This window comes from Ciconia boyciana, chromosome 22, assembly GCF_034638445.1.
Source record: "Ciconia boyciana chromosome 22, ASM3463844v1, whole genome shotgun sequence".
NCBI lineage: Eukaryota > Metazoa > Chordata > Aves > Ciconiiformes > Ciconiidae > Ciconia > Ciconia boyciana.
In genome coordinates, this window is record NC_132955.1 from 4,100,184 (window position 1) to 4,121,721 (window position 21,538).

The following is a 21,538-nucleotide window of genomic DNA, read 5'->3' on the forward strand; positions in this document are numbered from 1 at the left end:
AGGACAGAGATTATGGATGCATTTACAGTCCAAAATTGCTACAGCCTGATTCTGTTTCTTATTTTGCTTTCAAAAAGACATTCAGTAGGACTACAGGGAATAAAACTTCAAAAAGAAGCCAACTGCAAAAGACGTATCCACGCTGTTCATCCTTCATCTCCTTATCCTCTACTTCATGTGGTTTTGGTACCTTTGGAGAAAGGGGGGATGATTCCCCTTCTCCAGTCTGAGTTGGCAGGAGTAATCTGCTGAAATGCAGACATCCCTGGTAATGCCTGTATGGGAGATAGTCATGTTGGGGCCTTCTGAGGAACAGCTGATCTCATTCTGAAGATGACTATTAGGGTTGCCGGGTCAGTGTGTGCCCCAGGGTGCTTATTTCTTTCCATGAACAACATAAAGACCTAAGGTGACTAGTACAGATGTAGAGATCTACAGTGCAGACAGACCAAAGTCAGGTGAGACGCATCCATGTCCAACCTTGTAAAATGAAACGATTCAGGTGATACTATGAGATGAACACATTTGTAAACTCTGATTTCTCAGAGCGTTTGCTTACCTAGGATCACAAAGAAACTTGGTCTTTTCACCTTCTTCTCTCCAAATAAGCCATTCTCGGAAAGAGGGATGAACAAACATTCGCGTCATATCTCTACGTTTGATAAGAAACATAGAAAGGTTCTCCATCCTCTGCTGAAAGTCATCCCACTCCAAAGTGCCCTCAATGTTACCTGCATTAATGGCCTGAAAAATATGTTCATCTGTTAATGGATGCAGAGATGCCACTGCCACATTCAAGAGAGGCATAACACGATCAAAGGAAGACTGCGTTGGGAACTTCATATTGCACTGCAACAGGTAAACTTCTGACAGAGACACCGGGACTACTTTGTAGCTGGAGCTTTTTAGTACTAGGTATCCTTTCTCTATGAGATCAAAAGTGAGTTTTAGGTACAGATAGGACCCTTGGCTCAAGGTCTTGAGGTGAGAACTGAGTTTGCCAAATGTAGTGTTGTCCATCTTGCCGTTAAGCGAGATGTTGTTCTGGATCTCCGAGCTGCTGTGTATCCGATGAAGGATATATGCCTGCAGGTCCTGGTCTATGGCTTCATTCTCTTCCAGTCTATCCAAAAATATTCTGTGGAAGGGCAACAGCTTAATTATTTCCTACAAAGAAAGAGAAAAAAAAAAGGATACTCATGCTGGCAGTGTTTATTATTCATTAAGTAAACTTAATTCATATTACAATAGCACCTTTGAGACTCATTTAAGACCTCTTCCATCAGGGCAAGCACACAAGATGGCAGTTTGTGCCCTCAGGACCTCACAATCTCATCTATAATCAAGTAGGTTGCATGTGAAACATGACTGAAATAAAAATGAAGGACACTGTTCCTAATACCGCATCCATGGAAAGGGCTGGAAAATTCACACAGAGCAGCGCCCTTGTTACTCCTACCCCATCTCAATCACGTATCGACACGCCACCCCTTCTGCTGTCATGTCAGAGGGAACGGACAACCCGATGACGGATCTGAGGCCAGAAGAAATGTTGCTGAAGCCGAGCTAAGTACCTCCCCAGGAGAGTGCTCCCATATCACACAGCTGCTATTAACAGGGAAATGCACGGAAACAGCAGGACAGATAACAGAGAGTATTTTCCAGTGCAAAATAAATACATCTGCCTGCTGCACGATAGTGTGGCCAGGGATCCTCTCATCTGCTGAGCTCACCGATGATGCTTATGCAACATAAACCAAAGATCATCAAAAGCCTTTCCAAAGGAATTCTTGCGTCATGGGCTCTCAGTCACTGCGAATCAGGGAGAAATGATGCAGTGGAGCTCGACAAGGTGGTTGCAGGAGAAGCCATCAATTCTCCAAAAAAATAAAGAGGGTGAGCACAGTGCAAAACTAAAGCTTGCAGTGAAAACCATAGGGCTGCAAAAGCCCTAATTAAATGAGGAATTCAAGTCATAGGGATGCAATTTACCTACAATTACAAAAATATTTCTTCCAAATGATGTTTAATCTACTCCATTACTGAGCAAAAAAAGAACTGCAGCACAGAACAGCAGATAGCCTGTGCTCTCCTGGTGTCTTGGGGAGCAGCTGCTGTTCCCAGCTACAAAGGCAGCATGCAGCAGCTGGCTGCCTTGATGGAGCTGGAACCAGCACTCAGCTCCCTGCCAGGAGGACCACAGTAAATCAACCTGTGGATCTCAGTAAATATTAGCAAATCTCAGTAAAACTGCTTAATGGAGCTCCATAAAAATGAACTGTGCAGCCCTGTGCTAATGAAAAAATGGCTAATAATGAAAAAATGAGAAATGTAGAGCTGCAGACACGCCCTTCTGCCCGGACCAGCTGGTCCAGCTGAAGAGTGGCTCTGAGCTGGCTCCCAAATATCTCTCGTCCCTCTGATGTCTGTCTCCTCTGGGCTCCTGGCTCCGACGCTCAGTGTGAATGTTCCCACAAGTGATGCCGCAAATCAACCAGCTCTACTGTGAAAGAGTTGAAAGAGCAGATCTGCCCTAGCTGGGCCGTTGTGTTTGCTTCCCAGCTTGCTCCATTCAGATGAGCAGCTGAGCCAACAAACTAAGGTCAGCTTAATCCTGATGCCAAGAGAGTGGTGAAGAGCAGCTAAGGACGGGCTGAAGGTAAAAACCTGCCCAGCTGCAAACTGAAATAAAAATACTTAAGAATATCCCAAACAACATTCAGCTTAGAGCTTCAGCACCTGCTCAAGATATTCTTCACTGAGCTGAATAATGTCTTGGCCCAACACTGACTCCTCCAGACTGAAACAATCACACTCTCATGCTCTGGGTCACGCAGAAGGGGTATGAAGATATGCATTCCTTCGCCCTTCCACAGGGAGGAGAGGACGTTCTTGAGCAGCACAGGCTGACACCCATCAGGCCCTACGCTCCTAATACGGTCAGCGAGGAAGTAGCCCGTTGGCATGTGACCTGTCTCACTCAAATGAACTAAACTATTTGCTGATGAACATTTATTGACATGAGTAAGTGATGCTGGATTAGATCCTTGCAACGCCGTACAGTGAGTTTGGGGATATGAACGTAAATCCAAGTACAAAAAAGCCAAAAGGATAACCTGAAATGAAGGGTCTTAAGCAAATGCAGATACCCACTAAGATCTTCTTTATCAAAGCCCATCGTGACAATGACACAGTTTATCACAATTCTTGGTCTCAGCATACCTGTAGACTTGTCCTGACTGTCACTACCAGCTTCAGCCAGGAAGGGAATTTTCCAATCATTTTGCTCAGGAATGATACTATAGTGTCTCCATAATCTGGCTTGTGAAATTCAGCCTCATTTAAGCCATCAATTAATATAATGAAATCTTCATCAGGGATCTTCCTCTCTGAGAGAAAAAGAAAAAGCATTTATTTGAAAGGCTAGACAGGCGACTGTAACGTACTGCAAAGTCACTACAGTGTTTTAAAGCATCATCAGATATTGCTAAGGAAGAAAAAAGACACAGTAGCAGCACCTTTCTTATGATACATTAATTGCATATACACACAGAGGTAGGCCCACACATAGGCTATTTCAATTCTTAAAAAATACATATTTTAGTTATGACATACACAACTGTGATATCCCACAGATAAAACAGCTAGTCCTCTTTTTAAAAATTTCCTCTTCCACAAAGTCCGATGTTGTTTGATGTGAATCAGTATCTTTCTGATAAGTTTTAATAAACACATTATTAGCGGTTCTCTATAGTTTTGGTGTTAAACTCTCACCCTGATGTCAGCCTGTCGTAATTTTTACAACTGCTAAATGAAGGTTCACCAAGAAATTCACCTCCCCAAAAGCTCTAGATCCTTCCGATCTGCACTTTGGGCACTGGCTTCTTGATCAACTGAGGTCTGGGCAAGCGTTTTGAAACAGAAGCAAACTCGATTCACAGGCAAACAATTATCTGAGGAGAGTAAACCACCAGCCTGCACGCGTGGGGCTGGTCATTCAGCACTTTGGAGGTTACAACCTCTGTTCAGCAGAGACTGTTCAAAAAGACTCTGAACTTCCAGTATCGTAAAGGAGTTTGATCTCAAGTCTGTAGCCAAACGTCTTTTATAAATGAGTCAGGAGGAATAAAAAAGGTCCTACAAAAAGCAAATCACAGGCTTTTTAAACAGGGTATTTTTGCTGCCGGTGAATACAGTAACCAAACTGATGCAGCCAATGAAGTCAACGTTTGTCCATCAGGTGCTGAGAGCTGAGTATAGCTTTATAACTAATGATATAGATTCTTTTAGACTTGCATCTTAGGCTCAAGTGGTATCTTCTCAAAGGTAATCTCGCCTAATAAACTCAAAAACGGGTGGGAAACAAGAGTCTATTGTTGGCATATGCCATTAACATGTACTACAGATTCTGATCTCTATAAAGTTTGCTCTCCTTTGTAAAGTACTATGGATAAATCCTGCTATCAAAAACCTCGGTATTCCCAATTAGCAGGTTAGCTTTTCCCTTTGGCTTTAATTTGCATCAGGAAATTTTCTGTAAAAACCCAGCACAAAACGTTCCTCGATGACATGAGCAGTCTCTGTGGTGTTCCAGGGAGAACTGAAATTCGTAAACACCTTGCGTTCAGTACTGCTGAGCATCGAAAACCCATCTTGTCCTTGCCTTACATTACCAAGTTGCATTTATTTCCTAACATACTGTTAATATCCATATGAAAAGCACATATTTTGCACTAAAATTACCATAGATCCCTTTTCAGTTAACTTCTCAGTAAGATTATTGGGTACACTAGAAAATACAGTTTATGACTCTCTGAAATCTTGGAGTGAATATAGTGCCTGAGTTTTATACCCACATCTCATGTTTCTTGTAAAGCCTGAGGGAGAGAGGAGAAAGCAGGGAGTAGGGGAAGAATCAGAACGTTGTTCTCTTATATATTATTTAGATTCCTTGAGATTAAAAAAAATACATATATTTGAGAAACATGAATCTAACTTTCTCAGTGACATTCACCATTAACGGTTGCGCAATAATTTTGTCCCAGTAGCATTAAAGCTTCAACAGCACCTTGTAAAAGACCTGCTGATATATTTACAGAGTCTTAAATGTTATATATTTTTAAACCAATTTCCAGACGCTGTTCATTTTGTTACAAAACACTTGGTGCAAATTAGCTTGCCAGCACTCCCGATCAGCAAGGCTGAAAGATGGGAGTCCTGATCCTTGGCTCCTTTGGAGCTGTGTTGAGTGCAGAGCCCAGGAGGAAAAGAAAAAGCTTTTATATAATATTTTTCCACCCTCCAGAACTTAGGACCAGATGGGGGTCAACCTGTTTGGCAAGAAAAATAAGCATCCTCCTAAATGCTCTGAGTTCAATAGCTGGAATACCTCCCAAGGAGTTACTGTAATAACCACGAATTATTTTCCTTTAGAGCAGCGGTTCCTAAATGCATCTTTTTTTTTGCCAAGAGTGTTGGTAGGAAAGAGTAGCCATGCTACTCCTACAGTGACATTTCTCCATGCCAGGAAAATCGACTGCTGTCGAGCTGTGCTGGCTCTACGTGTGCTTTGTGCCTGGTGGAACCACGCGTGTTGGACCCAGATGCTGCTGCTCAGAGTTTGGACACTGTTTTGAAGAGCTGCTTTGAACAACAGGGCTTTGAATCTGGTAGAAGCTGCATCTATTTCATGTTGGCTCCTATGCTGTCATATGTAGGGTGGTAAGAGAAAATTATCTGAACTATTCTTGCAGCCAACTTGCAGCACGGCATTTTAATAAACACCGTTTTGCAGGACAACAGAGTCCTGAACTCTGCAACGCTCCGACAGTTTTCATGGCAACGAGCAAAGATCTTAAATTTAGCGATTGTCACAACGAATTAGTTATATCTTGCAGAGGAAAGAAAGAAAAGGAGACAAAAACCAATGCGGCATTAGAAAAAGCTCTAAAATCTGTAATCAGGATAAGGCTTGTTACCAGGTCCCCTAGAAGCGTTACGCAGGGTATCTATAGACTTTTATGGTATCTGCTCTTTTGGTGAAAGCTTCAAATTCTCAAAAGCCCACTAAATAATGGCAGGGAAAGGGAAAAACATTCACCTCCTAAACGAATAAATCAGAACACATTGCCATAAGCAGAGCTGTGCATGGAAATTGTTGCTTGTTTTCACCTTCAGAACTGCGAGGCCAGGCTTGGGATGCAGAGGAAAGCAAGAAAAGAGAAAGCCAAAGGAACACTGTCATTAGCTAGCGTCTCCTCTACGGCCCTGAAACGCACATCAGGAGGAGAGGGGTGGTTAACCCCTTGCTTCCAAACAAGCACGATGGCATATTCTCAGCTTCTCCAGATCCCACCTCTTCCCTGCAGCTCTTGAGATGCGATGCAGAAAGATTAACCTATCGCTTCATTTAAAAGCCCAGATGCAACTAAGCACCATTTTAAAAATAATAATTAAAAAACGGTGTACGGGAGCTCAGGGGAAGCGTAGGGAGTGTCATTACAATACCTTTGTGCAGATTTTCCAAGGGCTCCAGGACTCCCCTCCGGAAGGAGGCCATGGGGTCTTGCACGCAGGACCTGAGGCTGAGCATGCTCTGCAGGTGGGGCTCCCGCAGGAGCTGCTCCCTGTAGGCAACGAACTGCGGTGAGCGGCAGAGCAGGGCGGCCACGTTGTGCACAAACTCTGGGACCAGGCAGGTGTAGGCATTATCAGCTTGGCAGTAGTGATAAGCGACAACCTAGCACAGAGAAAAACAACAAAAAAAAAGCATCTTCATCAGAGGCGAGTCGGGCAAGTTGTTAAAAGCAGCGTTTTTCGTTTGGTGAGTTTGATGTATTCTGGCAGGCGAAGTCTTTAAGAGTACCAAATGTTAACTGCCCGTGACAAGAATCCAGACGAATCAGCTGGTAAAAACAGGCACTGATCCTGAAAAATGACTGGACCTGCCACTTGAGGAATAAATGAAATTAAGCTGTAGCTGCTCACAGAGATGGACAGTGACAGTAACTGACATATCAGAAGCACTGCGCTGAGCAGGGAGCGATAGGATTGTGCTCCAAGCTCCGTTTAAGGACTTGGCGTCAGTAATAACTTGTGATTGTTTTCTTGAACTTATTTTTTATTTGCTGTTTTCAAATGTCAAGCTCTGTAGAAGCAGGCAGAGAGTACTAGCTGAGTACCTTACAGCAAGGTAGCATCTGCAAATGACGGATTCCCATGAACGGAGGGGAATGGCAGGCTTACTATACATTACTCATCCACTGTGATCCCACTCTTCATTCAGAAAATTAATTCAATTAAAAAAAAAAAAAAAAAAAAAAAGGAAACCTTCCTCTTTTCCCAGGTCACCTGATTTTCCCAGCTCTTCAAACTCTGCTAGAACCCACTAAATTCTGCCCACTTATTAAAATAAGCAGAAAACCAGTGACATCTTCTCAGTTCAGTCTGCCAACTTTCCTATTTTCTTTTGCAATATTAAAAAAAGGCCCACAAAAATCTCTCTTTGCTTGTAAAGCACTCGGCAGGCTGCTCCAGTACTGCTCCATCCACCAGCTCCTCCTGCTCCCTTGCTGGCACCAGCCTCCTCGTGGCACCGCCCGGCCATTTGGTCCGAGCCTCTGCCAGGTCAAATAGCTTTTCTCCAGCTCCCATTCACTGGGTTTTCTTTCCAAATGTCACTGACAGTATCCAAAAATATCCCGGCAAGGCAGGTGGGATCGGTTTTGTACCAAACCCGCCACTGCCCTGGAGCATTGTAGCACAGAATACAAATATTGCAAAATAAACCACATTTCTGAACTCGGAAAGGACAATATGACTGATGATATTGCGCACACGAGATTTCTGTGGCCTCTCTGGATGCCTTGTGAGCTCGGATGAAACGTGGCCTGCGGCTGCTGGCCGTGATTAAGGCTTTCTGGCTTTCCACCTGCAACGACCAGCCCTCGGTTCGCAGCAGGCTGCAGGGCGACGGGGTGGCATACCCAGCCTCTGAGCTCTGCCACTGCGAAGGATGGTACCGAGGAATGAAACCATCAGGCGGTGGGGTCCTCACACATTGCGGGCTCAGCACTGGCTTTTCATTTTAAATAGAAATATATGAAATTACCGATGGGGTATAATGCAATAATTTCCTTTCACAGTCAAAATGAGGTGTGATGCATACAGTGATGATAAAGCTAGGCTGTTATTTCAAGCATCAAGCCCTAATACATGTGCTTAAGCTTTAATGGATACCTCTTCCTACCAGCCAGTTAAAATATAATGTATTCCATTAGAGAACAGCACCGGGTAAAGTAATAATAAAGGTAGTGATTTCTTTTCAACAATCCTATTTATTTGGGGATTGTAACTTGTGGATTCCACAGTATAAAGTTCTTAAGCGGCCGCCCCTTGGTATCAGGTTCCCAGTAACAGAAACCAAGTTGCTGCACACAGAGCTCTTATTTCCTACACACTAGGTGGGCAGACACAAAAATAAAGCCTCCTTTTTACGAGAGGCTAGTTAAGCTCTTCCAGGAATCTAAAGAGCCACGTCATGGAAAAGGGGACACACCTAGTACCCATGAAGGGAATGCTCACTGCTAGATATTGGGACGTACATACAGTTACAACTCAATTAATTTAAGCCCCTTCACGTACATTCTTGACCCCTGTGCTGGATTTACTGGTATATTGACTAAGCCTTAAACAGTAGGATAAATGCAATGCTTAACAGGTAGATCTGAAGCTAAATCAGTAAGCAATGAAGATTTTGGAAAGGCGACCAAAGGAAAGGCATTACAATGTTCTCAGAAATGCAACTGCGCCAAAATTGCATCTTGATGTTATTTATTCTCCGTGACATTTTCTCTATCTTCAAATCAAAGAGAGACTGCCAAAAGCCAGTGCTGCAAGCTGAGCCTGGTGCTAGAAATCAGGCTCCTCACTTACACAACCAGAGTTGGGTGGGAAACAGTTTTCTCATCCTGTAAAACTTTTCAAGGTTTCAAAGCATTCCCCTGTTCCACCCTTGGGAATGAGACCGAGGTTAACGTGAAAAGTGAACGAAGGAGACTTCAGGACAACCAACGGGTTGGTGTGGACGGGGCTCATCCCCAACCAGATTCAAACCCTGTTCTTTCTTCCTCATATTAGGTGAATGCCTCTAATACCTGGCCACTAATGCTGTGGGGAAGGTCCCTTTCCAATGATTTCACTTTATATACTTTATTAATTGCTCAAGGATCCAGCAAGAGGGATGGATTACGATCTCCATGGCTTAGGATTCTCTTCTAAGATACAGGAGACCATGTCCAGACCTTGCTCTACATCTGAAATACCGATACTGTACCCTAGTTGTAAGTCTGGGGTGCTATTAGTCTCTCCTCCTTTTGCTTGGCTGGACAAGCCAAGAAGTACATCCAAGAAATGAAACTAAGAATTTGTATAGCCTGGAAATAAACTTTTCATTGAGAAAGGTGTGCTCTCAATAAAAGCTTCATTTTCTAGAAAGCAAACTACTTTGCTTTAAAAAGCTGCTTGAAAAAGTTCCAACCATCTCTCATCATAAACAAAATCCTTGAATTAAACATTTAATTTTATCTAGAAACTGTGCTACAATAAATGAAATCACCAGGGAACAGCATGCTCTTCCAAAGGTATGGGCAAGCCTAGATGTTGTCACCAGTAAACATTTATTTTTGTCTGATAAAATTTAAGGCGTAATTTTTCTAATCATAGTTTCAATTTGAACTTTGTCATCACATAGCACAAAACACTATAAACACTAAACTGGACTTCCAGAATTTTTAAACCTTTATTTCAGCTATCAGGTTTGTTAAATAATGTTTACAAAGTTGGAAACTGAGAAGTTCCTTGCTCTAAAGTTTGATTACATTTAAATCACAGGATCTCAAACATTAAGTATACAATGCCTATAAGCAACCCTAACGCAAGAGAAGTGGATTACAACGAAGGATGGGAAAAGTAACACCTAGATCAAGAGAACTGTTCAAAATATCTGTTTATGTCATTCTTGTAAGGGCTGAGAATGCAGTTTTGACAAGTCGAGTGACTCCATGCTGAGAAACCAAGGCATTATGTTGTTTATATTAAGTATCAAATGCCAAAAGTTACAAACCTGTATAATTTCCTTTCTTGCTTGAAAGGGAGCTTCAAAATAATTCACACTTGTAGGATGCATATTTTACTTCCAATGATTACCTCCTCTCCTAAAATGATTTGGCAAGTCTAGCTGGCTACACAACAAAGTAGTACATTTATCATGAGCTTTTTGGTAGCCAATTTTTTTTTACATTAATTATGTGTTGTAAGGCTTGAGAAACACCAGACGTGGTGAAGGCAGAGCACTGCCTCTAAGAGACCACGGCCAACGTTCAACACAATCCCATTGTCTCCTGAAGTGGGGTCAAGGAGCACCAAAACTCTCTTTTACCAGAAATGACACAAACTTCATCTTAACTGCTACGACAGAATTATGAAAGACATTATTCATATTCCCTTTAGGTGTTAAATCCAGTAGGTCTTCAGGAGTCTCTTCTCCCAACCTTTCCAACACCAGCCATCCTACTCTCTCCTTTCTGCCACAACCACTTCCATTTCTCCCTTCATCCAGCCTCACGTAACCTTCACCTTCCTACTGCCCTTTCTGCTGTCCTTCCATTCGGGTTCACTCCTTCACCCACCCCTTTCTCGGATGCAGGACTCGGCAACAGTGTCCCACCCTGACACGCAGACGCCGTACATCTTTCCTGCAGTTCTCCTCCCCACGCCAAAATGCTTTTCTAAATCACGGCCATGCAAATTGCACCCCAGATCTCCAAGGCCAAGCTACCAATTTCATCTGGCTTGTACTACACGGGCATTTGTATTTGCCCAACCTGAAAGGGATTTTGGCTCAGCTGAGCAGGTACGGAAGAATTCCATGAAATCAGAAAAAAGGGAGATTTCCTCATACAGGTCAGGATCTATGAAAACAGCTACTGGAAGAAAAAGGAAGATGCGTGCGTGTTAAAAGCAAAACAGCTATTCCAAGGATAACAGAAAACACCAGTGGATGGGGACGGGGACAGCTGCATGAAAGGAGCAGGAGGAAGAGGCTAGTGAGGGCAGAGAGAGCAGAAAAAAACTGAGGCACAAAAGAGATTGTGTATCACCTATAAAGTACAGAGGGAGGGAAGAGACTGAAGGGGGTGGGGGGGAGAGAAAGAGAGAGAAGGGGAAGAAGATGATACGTCAGGAGAGGCAGGAGATAACAGTAATATGAGTAAGACTGGAAGGACAGTGTGAACATCAAAGGAGAAAGAGGGGCTGAAGACGGCTCAAGGGAAATAAGTTATTTTTACTTAATAGGACAGGCCAGTTTTAAGCAGTTCTCCAGCACTATTCGTGAAAAAGAATATCCTCCCTTTAAAAAGCATTCCTTTGACATCACGCTTCTGGTGTGATTTGTCTCGGCTTCCTTCTGTAAGCGTGTCGTGCAAGGAGGCCATTCTGCCAACCCCCCCAAAAGGACCCACCTTGCTTACCCCTGAGCTCACAGCAACACCTCGGTTCCTCCAGTGCTCTTAAGGGGCTTCAACATTGTATTTTAACCATATTTCTGCACCTAGTAAGATTTATCTCTTTTTGACCCATACAAAGTAGCTTTAAATAAATTCAGTGTAATGCTTTTACCTGCCAAAATGCCATTTGCCAGGCATAATGTTGGTTGTAATAATGTACATGGAAATCAGCACTGCTGTAATTTATCCATTGCACATGACTGTGCATGTATGTGGTGACCCAGTTTATTGGGAGCGTTCATTACTTTTACATAGCTGAGTATGCCAGTAAATGCCCTCTGAAACTCATTAGTGTCGCAGGGCATCAAGGCTCAGCAGTAATGAATCCCTCCACCTCTGCATAAGGTAGGAGTACTCCCTTTCTTTTTATACGCCCGCAGCAACGATAACAACACTTTGGCTTATGGCTTGAAGGATGGAGGGGGGAAGAGCCTCTGAAGCCACCAGCCATGCTCAGCATCAGCCGAGTGCGCTAATGCAATGGACGTGCAGCTCCTCCACCAGCTGCTCTACGTAGGGTACGACCCATTAGCGCAGCAGAGCTGGCTTTCAGGTCCATTTGTTTAAGTGCTGCTACCACAAGCACAACCACACAGCATCCAGAAACCCAAAGAATATAGCTGTTCAATGGGTTATTTAAAACGGTGTAGCCAATCCATTAAAAAACCTCTGTGAGCAAAGGATAAAACCTTCAGGGAAAATGGGGAAGGTGACCCTAACCAGAGGGGACACAGTTCAGGCTTCTTCTTTTGAGCCGAGCTGCTCTCACCTCGGGCTATCGTACCTCTGAACGGCGCTGGTGCCCCTGGCTGAAAGGCAAAGGTCACCTAGGACGCGTATTTGTGGGTCAGTATTTTTCAGCACAGGCTAGGGGCGGTGGGAAAGCCTCTCATTTCATTTCTCTGAGGTGAAGGCCCAGCTCTGGACAAGCAAGGTCACGCTCCAGCTGAGACGCATAAGCCCAAGTTATACGTTGCCCAGCGTCGTCTGGAGACAGAAAGGCAGCACTGCAAGGACAGCCACGTGGTGACTTAGCGATGGTCACTCACCTCCCCTGGCCAGAGCAAGTAAAGTCGAGAAATATTTTAATGGATGAAAGATTAAACAGCAAAAAGGCAGAAGAAACACGGCACAACACGGAAGAGGTGTGGAGTGCTGCCTTTTTATGGGATCTTAGGTTTAAAAACCTTACTGTTCGCATTCACAACTTTTTTTTTCAGTTTCACCTTACAGTCGTTCTGTGGTATCAGGCAATATGTTTACAAGCATGAAGCAACAGTAGATGGGTTTAACAGCTACGTGAAGCTACGTATTCAGCTATAGGTGGCTAGCTCACCAGGAAAGCTGGTATGCATCTATCACGGCGAAGGAGCCAAGTCTAGCTTTACTCGTTGGCATTGCAGAAAAACTGTCAGCCTGCTCACTGTTGGAGGGCAGACTTGAAATAAACTCAGGAATCCTGCAAACTTATTTCCATAATACATGCATATATATTAAACCAAAAGACTAACCAAGCAGTTTTGCCAGAAATGCTTATGTTTTATTTGCAAGTGTCAGGATGGGTGTTTTGCAATGTTGAGTAGTTTTATTCATGACTTTTGAGAGTTTGCCAGATCTGGCAAGACAGCCTCTCTTGTCCTCCTTTCCCTGCAGGTCTCTGCTCCATGCTACAGTACAAACCCTTCTGAGACAGGGGATGGAGGAAAAGCTGCAGAGAAACTTCCCCAGCCAGGACAGCTCCGAACTCCACTGCTGAGAGCTGGGGTCTGACACACATCCCCACGCTCCTCACCGCGACCGGTGGGAAGTCCAGCAGCAGCCACTGCCTCGGCTCCTCCCCAGAGGCAGGAGAAGCCCGTGAGCGAAGGGGAAAAAAAGGGCCTTGTGCCAGCTCAGTTCCCAGCAAGAGGATTAATGTTGCCTTTAAAATTAGGAAATGGATTCACAGAAATCTCTGCTAAGAAGCTATTAACGTTGCCATATACTTAATATTTTCCTTGCAAGAAAATGGAAGGCAAGGCATTTACCTCTTGATGCCTCAAGTTTCCTGGCACGCTTCTGTCCTGGTTTCAGCTGGGATAGAGTTAATTTTCTTTATAGTGGCTGGTATGGGGCTATGTTTTGGATTTGTGCTGAAAACAGTGTTGATAATACAGAGATGTTTTAGTTGTTGCTGCACTAGTCCAGGACTTTTCAGCTTCCCGTGCTCTGCCAGGCGCACAAGAAGCTGGGAGGGGACACAGCCAGGACAGCTGACCCAAACTGGCCAAAGGGCTATTCCATACCATAGGGCGTCATGCTCAGCATATAAAGCTGGGGAAGAAGAAGGACCGGGGGAAACATTTGGAGTGATGGCGTTTGTCTTCCCAAGTAACCACTATGCGTGATGGAGCCCTGCTTTCCTGGCTGAACACCTGCCTGCCCATGGGAAGGAGTGAACTAATTCCTTGCTTTGCTTTGCTTGCGTGTGCGGCTTTTGCTTTCCCTATTAAACTGTCTTTATCTCAACCCACGAGTTTTCTCACTTTTGCTCTTCCGATTCTCTCCCCCATCCCACCGGGGGGGGAGTGAGCGAGCGGCTGCGTGGTGCTTAGCTGCCGGCTGGGGCTAAACCACGACAGCTTCTTTATCCCCATCTAAGTAACAGTCCTCAACACAATGCCAGCCACAAGCTTGAACATGACCCTGGTGTGACAGCAAGACTTTGAACTTTCCCTTTTAGAAATATTCTCCCTTGACACATCCAAAATGATGACTGGGAGCTGGAACAGGACAGTCAGAGCAGACTGGGGGTGATGCTCCAGGTAAGAGAGATACAAGCATTATTGTACTTCCAGTATTTTCCCTGCTAATCTCTCAAGGCAGAACCACCCTGCTTCCACTTCTAAAATCTGAGTAAGATGAGCTGTTGGGAAGAGAAATGACAAAATGAACAGAGCAATCTCAATTTTAAGCCCCTTGTTTTCTATCATTCTTTCAGGAGAAACTACTGCAAACCTCGAAAAGTATCCCACCCTTCCTACCATGATGGGTACTCGTATGGCAGAAGACACTGCTTCTGACCAAAGAGAGGGACCGAGACATGAGAAACCTCATCGGTTGCCCACCAGCGTCTGGGAGGAAGGAAATTTTGCCCTGTTTTCAACGTTTTTCCCCTCCTAGGACCCATGGTGAGGATAACTTCAGATAACTCCTAAACCAGTTGGATACAGTTTTTCCTGGCACAGTTTTTGAGGACAAAATTCACACCTGATACTGGTTTTCTAAATTGCCTCATTTCTAAGCATGTTTCTTCTCCATTAGTTTGCTGATGAGCACTGAACTAGAAATCATGGATGACTTCAAACTGCTCCCTAAGAGTACAACAAAATAATGCTCTTTTGCAGCATGGCAAGACTGAGTGGAGCTCCTGCTAAGCAGTCTTCGGTTACTTATTTCTAAAATTAATGACTTGTTCATCTCTGACAACAAGAGCTAAAAGCAACCCTTGCCCCCAGGAAATTACTGCATGAAAAACAGGCAGAAAAGTACAATCCTGAATAATCCAGAGGAGGAAAAGCAACTGTTCACCTTTCATTTCTGTCACCATAAACACACAACTTCTGAGTTTTGGGATAAGTGACATTTTCAGAAGGAACGGAGTGGGTGAGAGGGACGGCGTGCTTCCCACTAGCATTCTGGAGCCTGCGCCAACCATTACTTAAGCCTGTTAGTATATTATTAATTCGCTTTCATAATGGATCTGCATTTCTCTAGCTCAATGACCACAGCACAACCTGAGAACGTCCCGCTCTGCTCAGTGCAAGCAGAGGTGGAACATCTGCACATAGCTTTATCTAACTCCTCACATATGTTTCATATATATCTCCTAAAATATTCCCGACAATTGTGGTTGTCCATCACTGTCAACACTTTCTTCCCTACTTCAATTCTGACTCTAGTCTTAATGCAACTATAAACCACACATGTCCAAGAAATACTTTTCCAACCAGACTAACCTATGGGTCAGTCTTTCCTTCACTTCCTTGGGCTCTTTTTTCTTCAGCCAGTTGAACAAAGACTGTTTTAAGTAGGCCATCAGCAATTCTTTTTTTATTCCGCAGCCACAGAGAAAGGAATATGCTGGTCTTCTCTCCCTTCCTCCTGCACCAAAGGACATTCCACTTTTTTTTTTTTTCTTCTTTTCTTTTTTAAATTAGACTTTGGAGAGCCTTTAGCTTACCTATGTAAAGGGTTTTCCCAAACTGTCCCCAGAAGGCCTGTTGGAGAATGTGGCATCAGACGTTCAGATTAGGCAGCTGAATTATTTTAACCAACTATTTTTACTATTGTCTACCAAGACATTCAGTGTATTTGCTCTGTTTAAGAGTTCAGCATCTTCAAAGCCTCTTGTGAAAAGCAAATTCTCATGATCTCTCAAAGGCAAGTTAGATGCGTGTGATCAAGTCTCTGAATGAGGCGATCGCACACGGAACAAAGAGCTCAGCACTGTTATTTTAATGGATTTTCAATTCTGTTGCCAGGTCAGTAATCCTTTTTCTCCCAGTGTCACTCAGAGACTTCAAAAACCACAGCTGGGGTGGAACAGTCAGTGTTTGTTTTATCTAGAAGGACATCATACGGCATGGTTCTTTCTAAGCAAATCAATTTATCTGCTGTTGACAGCAAGTATTCATCAGCGGTGATGCCGAGTTGTACACTCAGGAGGTTACTAAGAGTGCACTAGGCACACGACTTCCAGCTATCAATTTGACAAACATCCTAAACCATTTTATTTGCCTTTATTTCCCTTCCTGAGGCTTGATAATCCATCAAACTTACTGTTTGTAATATGCTGCACAGTAGTTCTGGAAAAGGCTCTGATGCAATAAAAACAGAGTTGTTGTTTATGATCAAGAATCACCAGCAGGAACATGGAGCTCAAAAACAAAACAAACAAAAAAACTCCCCAAACCAAACCAAAAACCATCAAACAAACCAAAAAAACTCCTATACTTTCAGAAAAATTTCCCTTTGTGGTAGGAAATGAAGCTCTGAATCAGGATTTAAGCACGTGCTTTATTTCAATGCATGGCTTCATCCAGGCACACACAGCAGCACTACCTGGAAGACAACTGCTCTTCTGAATTGAGCAAACCGAATAACACCTAGTTAAGCATTCCTTCCAGCATCAGATATCAAAGGACCATTACCTGCACAGATCACTTTTCTTTTAATAGGCAGGGAAACGGAGGCAGGCAGATGAGACGCTGGTCTCCAAGGATCCCAACAAGGCTAATGGCAAAGCTGGGAATAGACCCAAGGTCTCCGAATGCTGAATCAAGCTGTGCCGCTGCTGCTCTGACTCATCCCAGGAACTGTTTGCTAAACAGTACGGAGCTTTTCAGAAGTTTTGCGTGCTGTGTCAGCTATTCAGGCAGAAGTAGCGATTCCAAGTACTCTAAGGTCAACTCATCAGCCTTGGCATTGATCTTTTCATGAAGGCTTAACATTTGGAAGCTGGTGACAGTTATTTCTGGAATCTGCCTACATCTACAGTAGTTGAGATTTATTGGGAGATTAACAATCATACTAAATATCTGTAATCCTGCTGCTAGCACAAGAGGTAGTACATCTTCCTAACTCATTTGTTATGTTCTGACTGCAAAACACAGGATTTGTTTTGCAAAAAAAATGTGGCTAGGGGATGAGCACGGCTTTAAAACCCTTTCCATAAAGGGGTCTACAGCCAAGGTATAATAACCTATTTTTAATTTATTTTTGGCTATAAAAATTGTTCTTTTCTCCAGTGACCAGAGATGCAAAAAAAGCTTCAGTGCATGATCTATGCAGTGGATGTGACACAGTGTCTGAAAGAGTCATATCCCTTACCTTCTTCAGGAGGAAACTGAAGCTAAAACCCTATCCATTTATCAATTACGTATCCAGCAGGATTACTTAAGCACTCAGGGGAATAAAGTTGAGATAGATGAGGTATTTTAAGCAGAGATAGCACACTTTACTGGCCTTTCTCGTAGGCTGTAATGCTTAAGATTTGCAAGGAATACGATGACTAACGTGTCCTGAACAAAGCAGAGCTGGCCATTGCTTTCCTTTCAAGAATTCCATGTGGAAGAGGAGAATATCAAGTCTTAATATTTATTTACACAGATATCACACACTCTCTGCCTTGCCATCTGGGTGCAGCAGACAGCAGATAGGACAAGACAGTATCTGGCACAAAAAGGCAAGCAAAACACGTCCTGGCAGTCATTTAGAACAAAGACTTTGCTTGATATTTTCCTCTCCAAAGTGGGAGCAGGCAACAGGAAAGCATTAACTGCTCACATCCTCTCAAAAGGTGTAGGAGGAGCAAGCTCCTCGGATTTCAAAGCAATATAATGGCACCTTCCCACCACCACAAAGTAGGGCTAAATCTCAGTAATACAATAAAATTCAAGCTGTAAATCTCACTTACAGTAAGTGATAGTGTTATATACAATCCACTCTTGCCATAACAGCCAACGATTTGTGTATTGCTCAGAAGGCTATGATCTGTTTTGTAGACTTCTCCAAAAAATGCCTGAGTGCAACACAGCAGTAACGCTCGCAGTCTGCACCTTTACCCACCGTATGATACCTGCTCTTTTCAAAATGAAACACCAGTCAAACACTGGGCAATTTTGTTTTCACTGTTGAAAAAAAATACAATTATTCAGGTAACTATGTCATACCATAACATTTGTAAGGATAAAGTACGATGGCTGGGAAAGATAAACTCTCAGAGTAGAAGGGGAGTGTATTTGATGTAATGGGAATTTCATTTTACAGAAATAACTTTCCTAGGGTATTAAAACTTGTTCCAGAAGTTTTTCTCTAGACTCTCCCAGTAAGCATTTGAACGCACACATTTTCCAGCACACCAAGTGATGTAAGGCAGGAGACCTTCCATTAAAATTGACATTTTCCCAAAGACCAAAAAAATCCTGAGACAAATGTTTCCATACCTGTGAAGCAAGTCTCCGCATGGCCTCTTCCTGGCGCCGGCGCATTTCGGGAGTCCCCGGGCAGCTCCCGCTGGTGATTGACGAGTGAGCAGAAGGCGGCTGGGTTAAGGGCAGCTCTCGGTTTGCATCCACATCTGTCCCAACGAAAGAGGTTATGAATTGCTACAGGACAAGCACGACGACATTATTATTACAGACTAGGCAGCTGCTGTTTTCTAGCCGGTCATGCATGGCAGTTAAAATACTTTCCACAAATACTCTGGTTCGGATTTCAGGCAGCAAGAGACTGTGACACTGTCCAGCCAGGCCAGAGGCTCCCCAAGAAACTTCTTTTGGAAGCAGCACTTGTGGGAAGGACCGCTAAGATAAAGCGTTGAGCTTGTCTTATTCATCTTCTCCAGTGCAATTTCATTGACTTTAAAATAATCCCAATAATTTGAGTGAATTGGGCACTCCTGAAGGTATGCTCTGTCTTCAAGTCTGGTATATTTTAGTGCAGTGCTCTCCTACTCTGCAGTTCTGCCCATAGATCTTCCCTCGTTATGAACAATCGCTGGTTAATTTGGTTCTGAGTCCTTCTTCAGTGGAGATGGCCAATTTTTCTGAATTATGTGCCTATTTTATAACATAAGTAAGTGGAGAGCCATAGCTAATCCATCTATCTGAAGCCCCTTAATGTGATCAGAGGGAGAGAAGCAGGAGTAGCACCAGGATCTGGAAAAGGTTTGCAAGCAAATAATGAATTATATGGGAATCGTCTCTGTCAAGTTTCACTGCCTTCTGTTGCATTTTAGCTGGTTCTTTTGCCTGGCAAAGCAGAAATTGGCTTTACCAGTAGCTTGTTACAACAGTCCGTTCACCTGGGCTTTGTGGATAACATTTTGAAACCACTCATTTTTATGCTTGTAAGTACTCATACAGAGTATTTTTGCATGACACTACGACATGCAGTACTTCATGATGTCTAATTACCGATTTCTTTATTTTAGGAACGTTTTAAAAGCAACAGTCCTCTTCAGTGCAGTCTGTACTAGCAGAGGATTTTCCTGAATGGATTGCTGCAATGCATTCTTGAGCTTGACTTGAAATCATAATGCAAACAATGACCCATTTAATGGCAAACAACAAAGGAGGACGACTACTGACTACATAATTAAACCCTGAATCTATCAGCAATGATGCACATTCTTGATTCTGAGCATGCAACACCACCTTCACCTGTATTATTTGTCAGAGACAGGAATTAAGAGTCTGAGGCTGTATTTATGCCAGTCTACTAATGCTGATAGCACCACTGCTGTAGTATAGTCAGGTCACCTGATCAGCATTTATTATTAAACATAGGTTTTTACTAAGCAAAAGAAATTTGCAGAATAATTATTATCCTCTATAGCTAGACTAGGACTTGTTATCTCTTTAGAAAATAACGTCAAATTAGTTGATTGATTCTGAAGGTCTCCATCCCAATAACTAACACTGAGGAATCATTCAGCTTTCAACTTCATGGACAAACCAGAGCGTGAACTGCACTACAGCGTGTTAGGTGTGACCAAGGATCTTTGTCCTTTGGGCATGAAAGATGCAGGGCACTTTCTCATTTGAAATAACCAAGCTTTTAGTCCAGAAACAGTTAAGTACAGTAGCCTCTTTAATCTGCACAATCCCTCTAAGCAGACTGGGGAGACATACAGTTGGTGCACTGCAGAGCTGCAGTTAAAATATAGAAACAAGCCCTGCCTTTCACTACGCATTGTTCATTTAGCTCTGACAAGTGACACTATTCAACATGCCAACATTTGGTGACATTTCAGATATTTCAATATGCCTAGGAGTACTGGATTCCAGTAAACAGATTTAACTCCAGTTTCACTGAGATACAGTGACCTAGATCCTTAAAGATACCTTTAGGTATATAACCCAGGATTTTTAGTCCTGTCTTATTCACTTACTGAGAGCTGAATGATTTTAAAATGTTGTCATCCCCACCTGCACACATGTCAGCAGAAAGTGATGTGAACTGGATGGGACCACAAGAGGTAGAGCAATCCTGGGTGCTGAGCCTCCATGGGCTCACCACCCACCCTAAACATTTATACCATGATAAAGTGAGATAAACAAACCGTATGGGAAGGAGAATGCATCGGCGTGGATTTGTAATAACAGAGTATTGGCAATTAAAATTGGAGTCTTCCCAATCAGAGAAAATCCGTGATATTTCTAAGTCAGAGAAATAAGAGGCAGACTATTCTGACTCTTCGAAAAGTAGAGTTGGAACAGGAGCAGTATAAATACTGGTGACAGGTGCTTCCTTCGCTTGGCAACAAAGACTAAGCTGATTTCTTGGGCCTGAAGAGGAATGGGATCTTTTCAGCCAAAACCATTATAAAAGTTGATGGAAAAGGTCTCTGACTGTTGAAGGTCTGTGTACTGCTGTACTTACGTTTTGGAGAGGCATGTGGGCTATCTGACGCAATCTGTCTCATACGTGTGCCATGGCAGCTGAGCGCAACCAGTCTGGAGATGATGGCGGTTTTTCCAAACCCAATGTTCCCAACGATCACTACGCCTCGGTTGACGCTGGCGTTTGAACTCTGCAGCTGCGCATCTATCTCGTGGAACACCCAGTCCCGGCCAACGAAGACAGACTCGGTGGTGATGCTGGGCACCTCGAAGAGCAGTGGTTTCAGAGAGATGTCGGGAGGTCTATAAGGTGCAAAGCGTACTATAAAGAAGAAACACAGGGAAAGAACATAAGCATCAATGCTAACAGTAAAACTATAGTTCGGAAACTGCTGTTTAATCTTAGAAATTGTTTCATTGCAAAAGGTGAAAAAAATACAAGCTTGTTTATTACCCACAGGTTTGTTGTTAAAAGTATCTGGCTCACTCATAGTATTTTCCACCAAAGGAGTTCAGAGAATTTTACAGGAAGAAGTCGTTTATAGCTAGGGAAACTGTAGCTGGAGAAATGAAATTTCTTGCTTA

General features: G+C 43.2%; 1 protein-coding gene across 10 annotated transcripts in view; it reads right to left on the reverse strand.

Moving 5' to 3' along the window:
* The window catches only part of TANC2 (tetratricopeptide repeat, ankyrin repeat and coiled-coil containing 2), a 252,991-nt gene that overhangs the window by 45,498 nt on the left and 185,955 nt on the right, over window positions 1-21,538 (reverse strand). For all 10 annotated transcript variants that reach the window (XM_072886245.1, XM_072886241.1, XM_072886242.1 and 7 more), the window contains 5 exons: window positions 20,994-21,275; window positions 18,554-18,687; window positions 6,508-6,739; window positions 3,223-3,389; window positions 560-1,167 (listed from right to left, as the gene is read on the reverse strand). In XM_072886245.1, coding sequence (XP_072742346.1) covers window positions 560-1,167; window positions 3,223-3,389; window positions 6,508-6,739; window positions 18,554-18,687; window positions 20,994-21,275 — 1,423 coding nt within the window. The remainder of the gene's footprint in view (window positions 1-559; window positions 1,168-3,222; window positions 3,390-6,507; window positions 6,740-18,553; window positions 18,688-20,993; window positions 21,276-21,538) is intronic.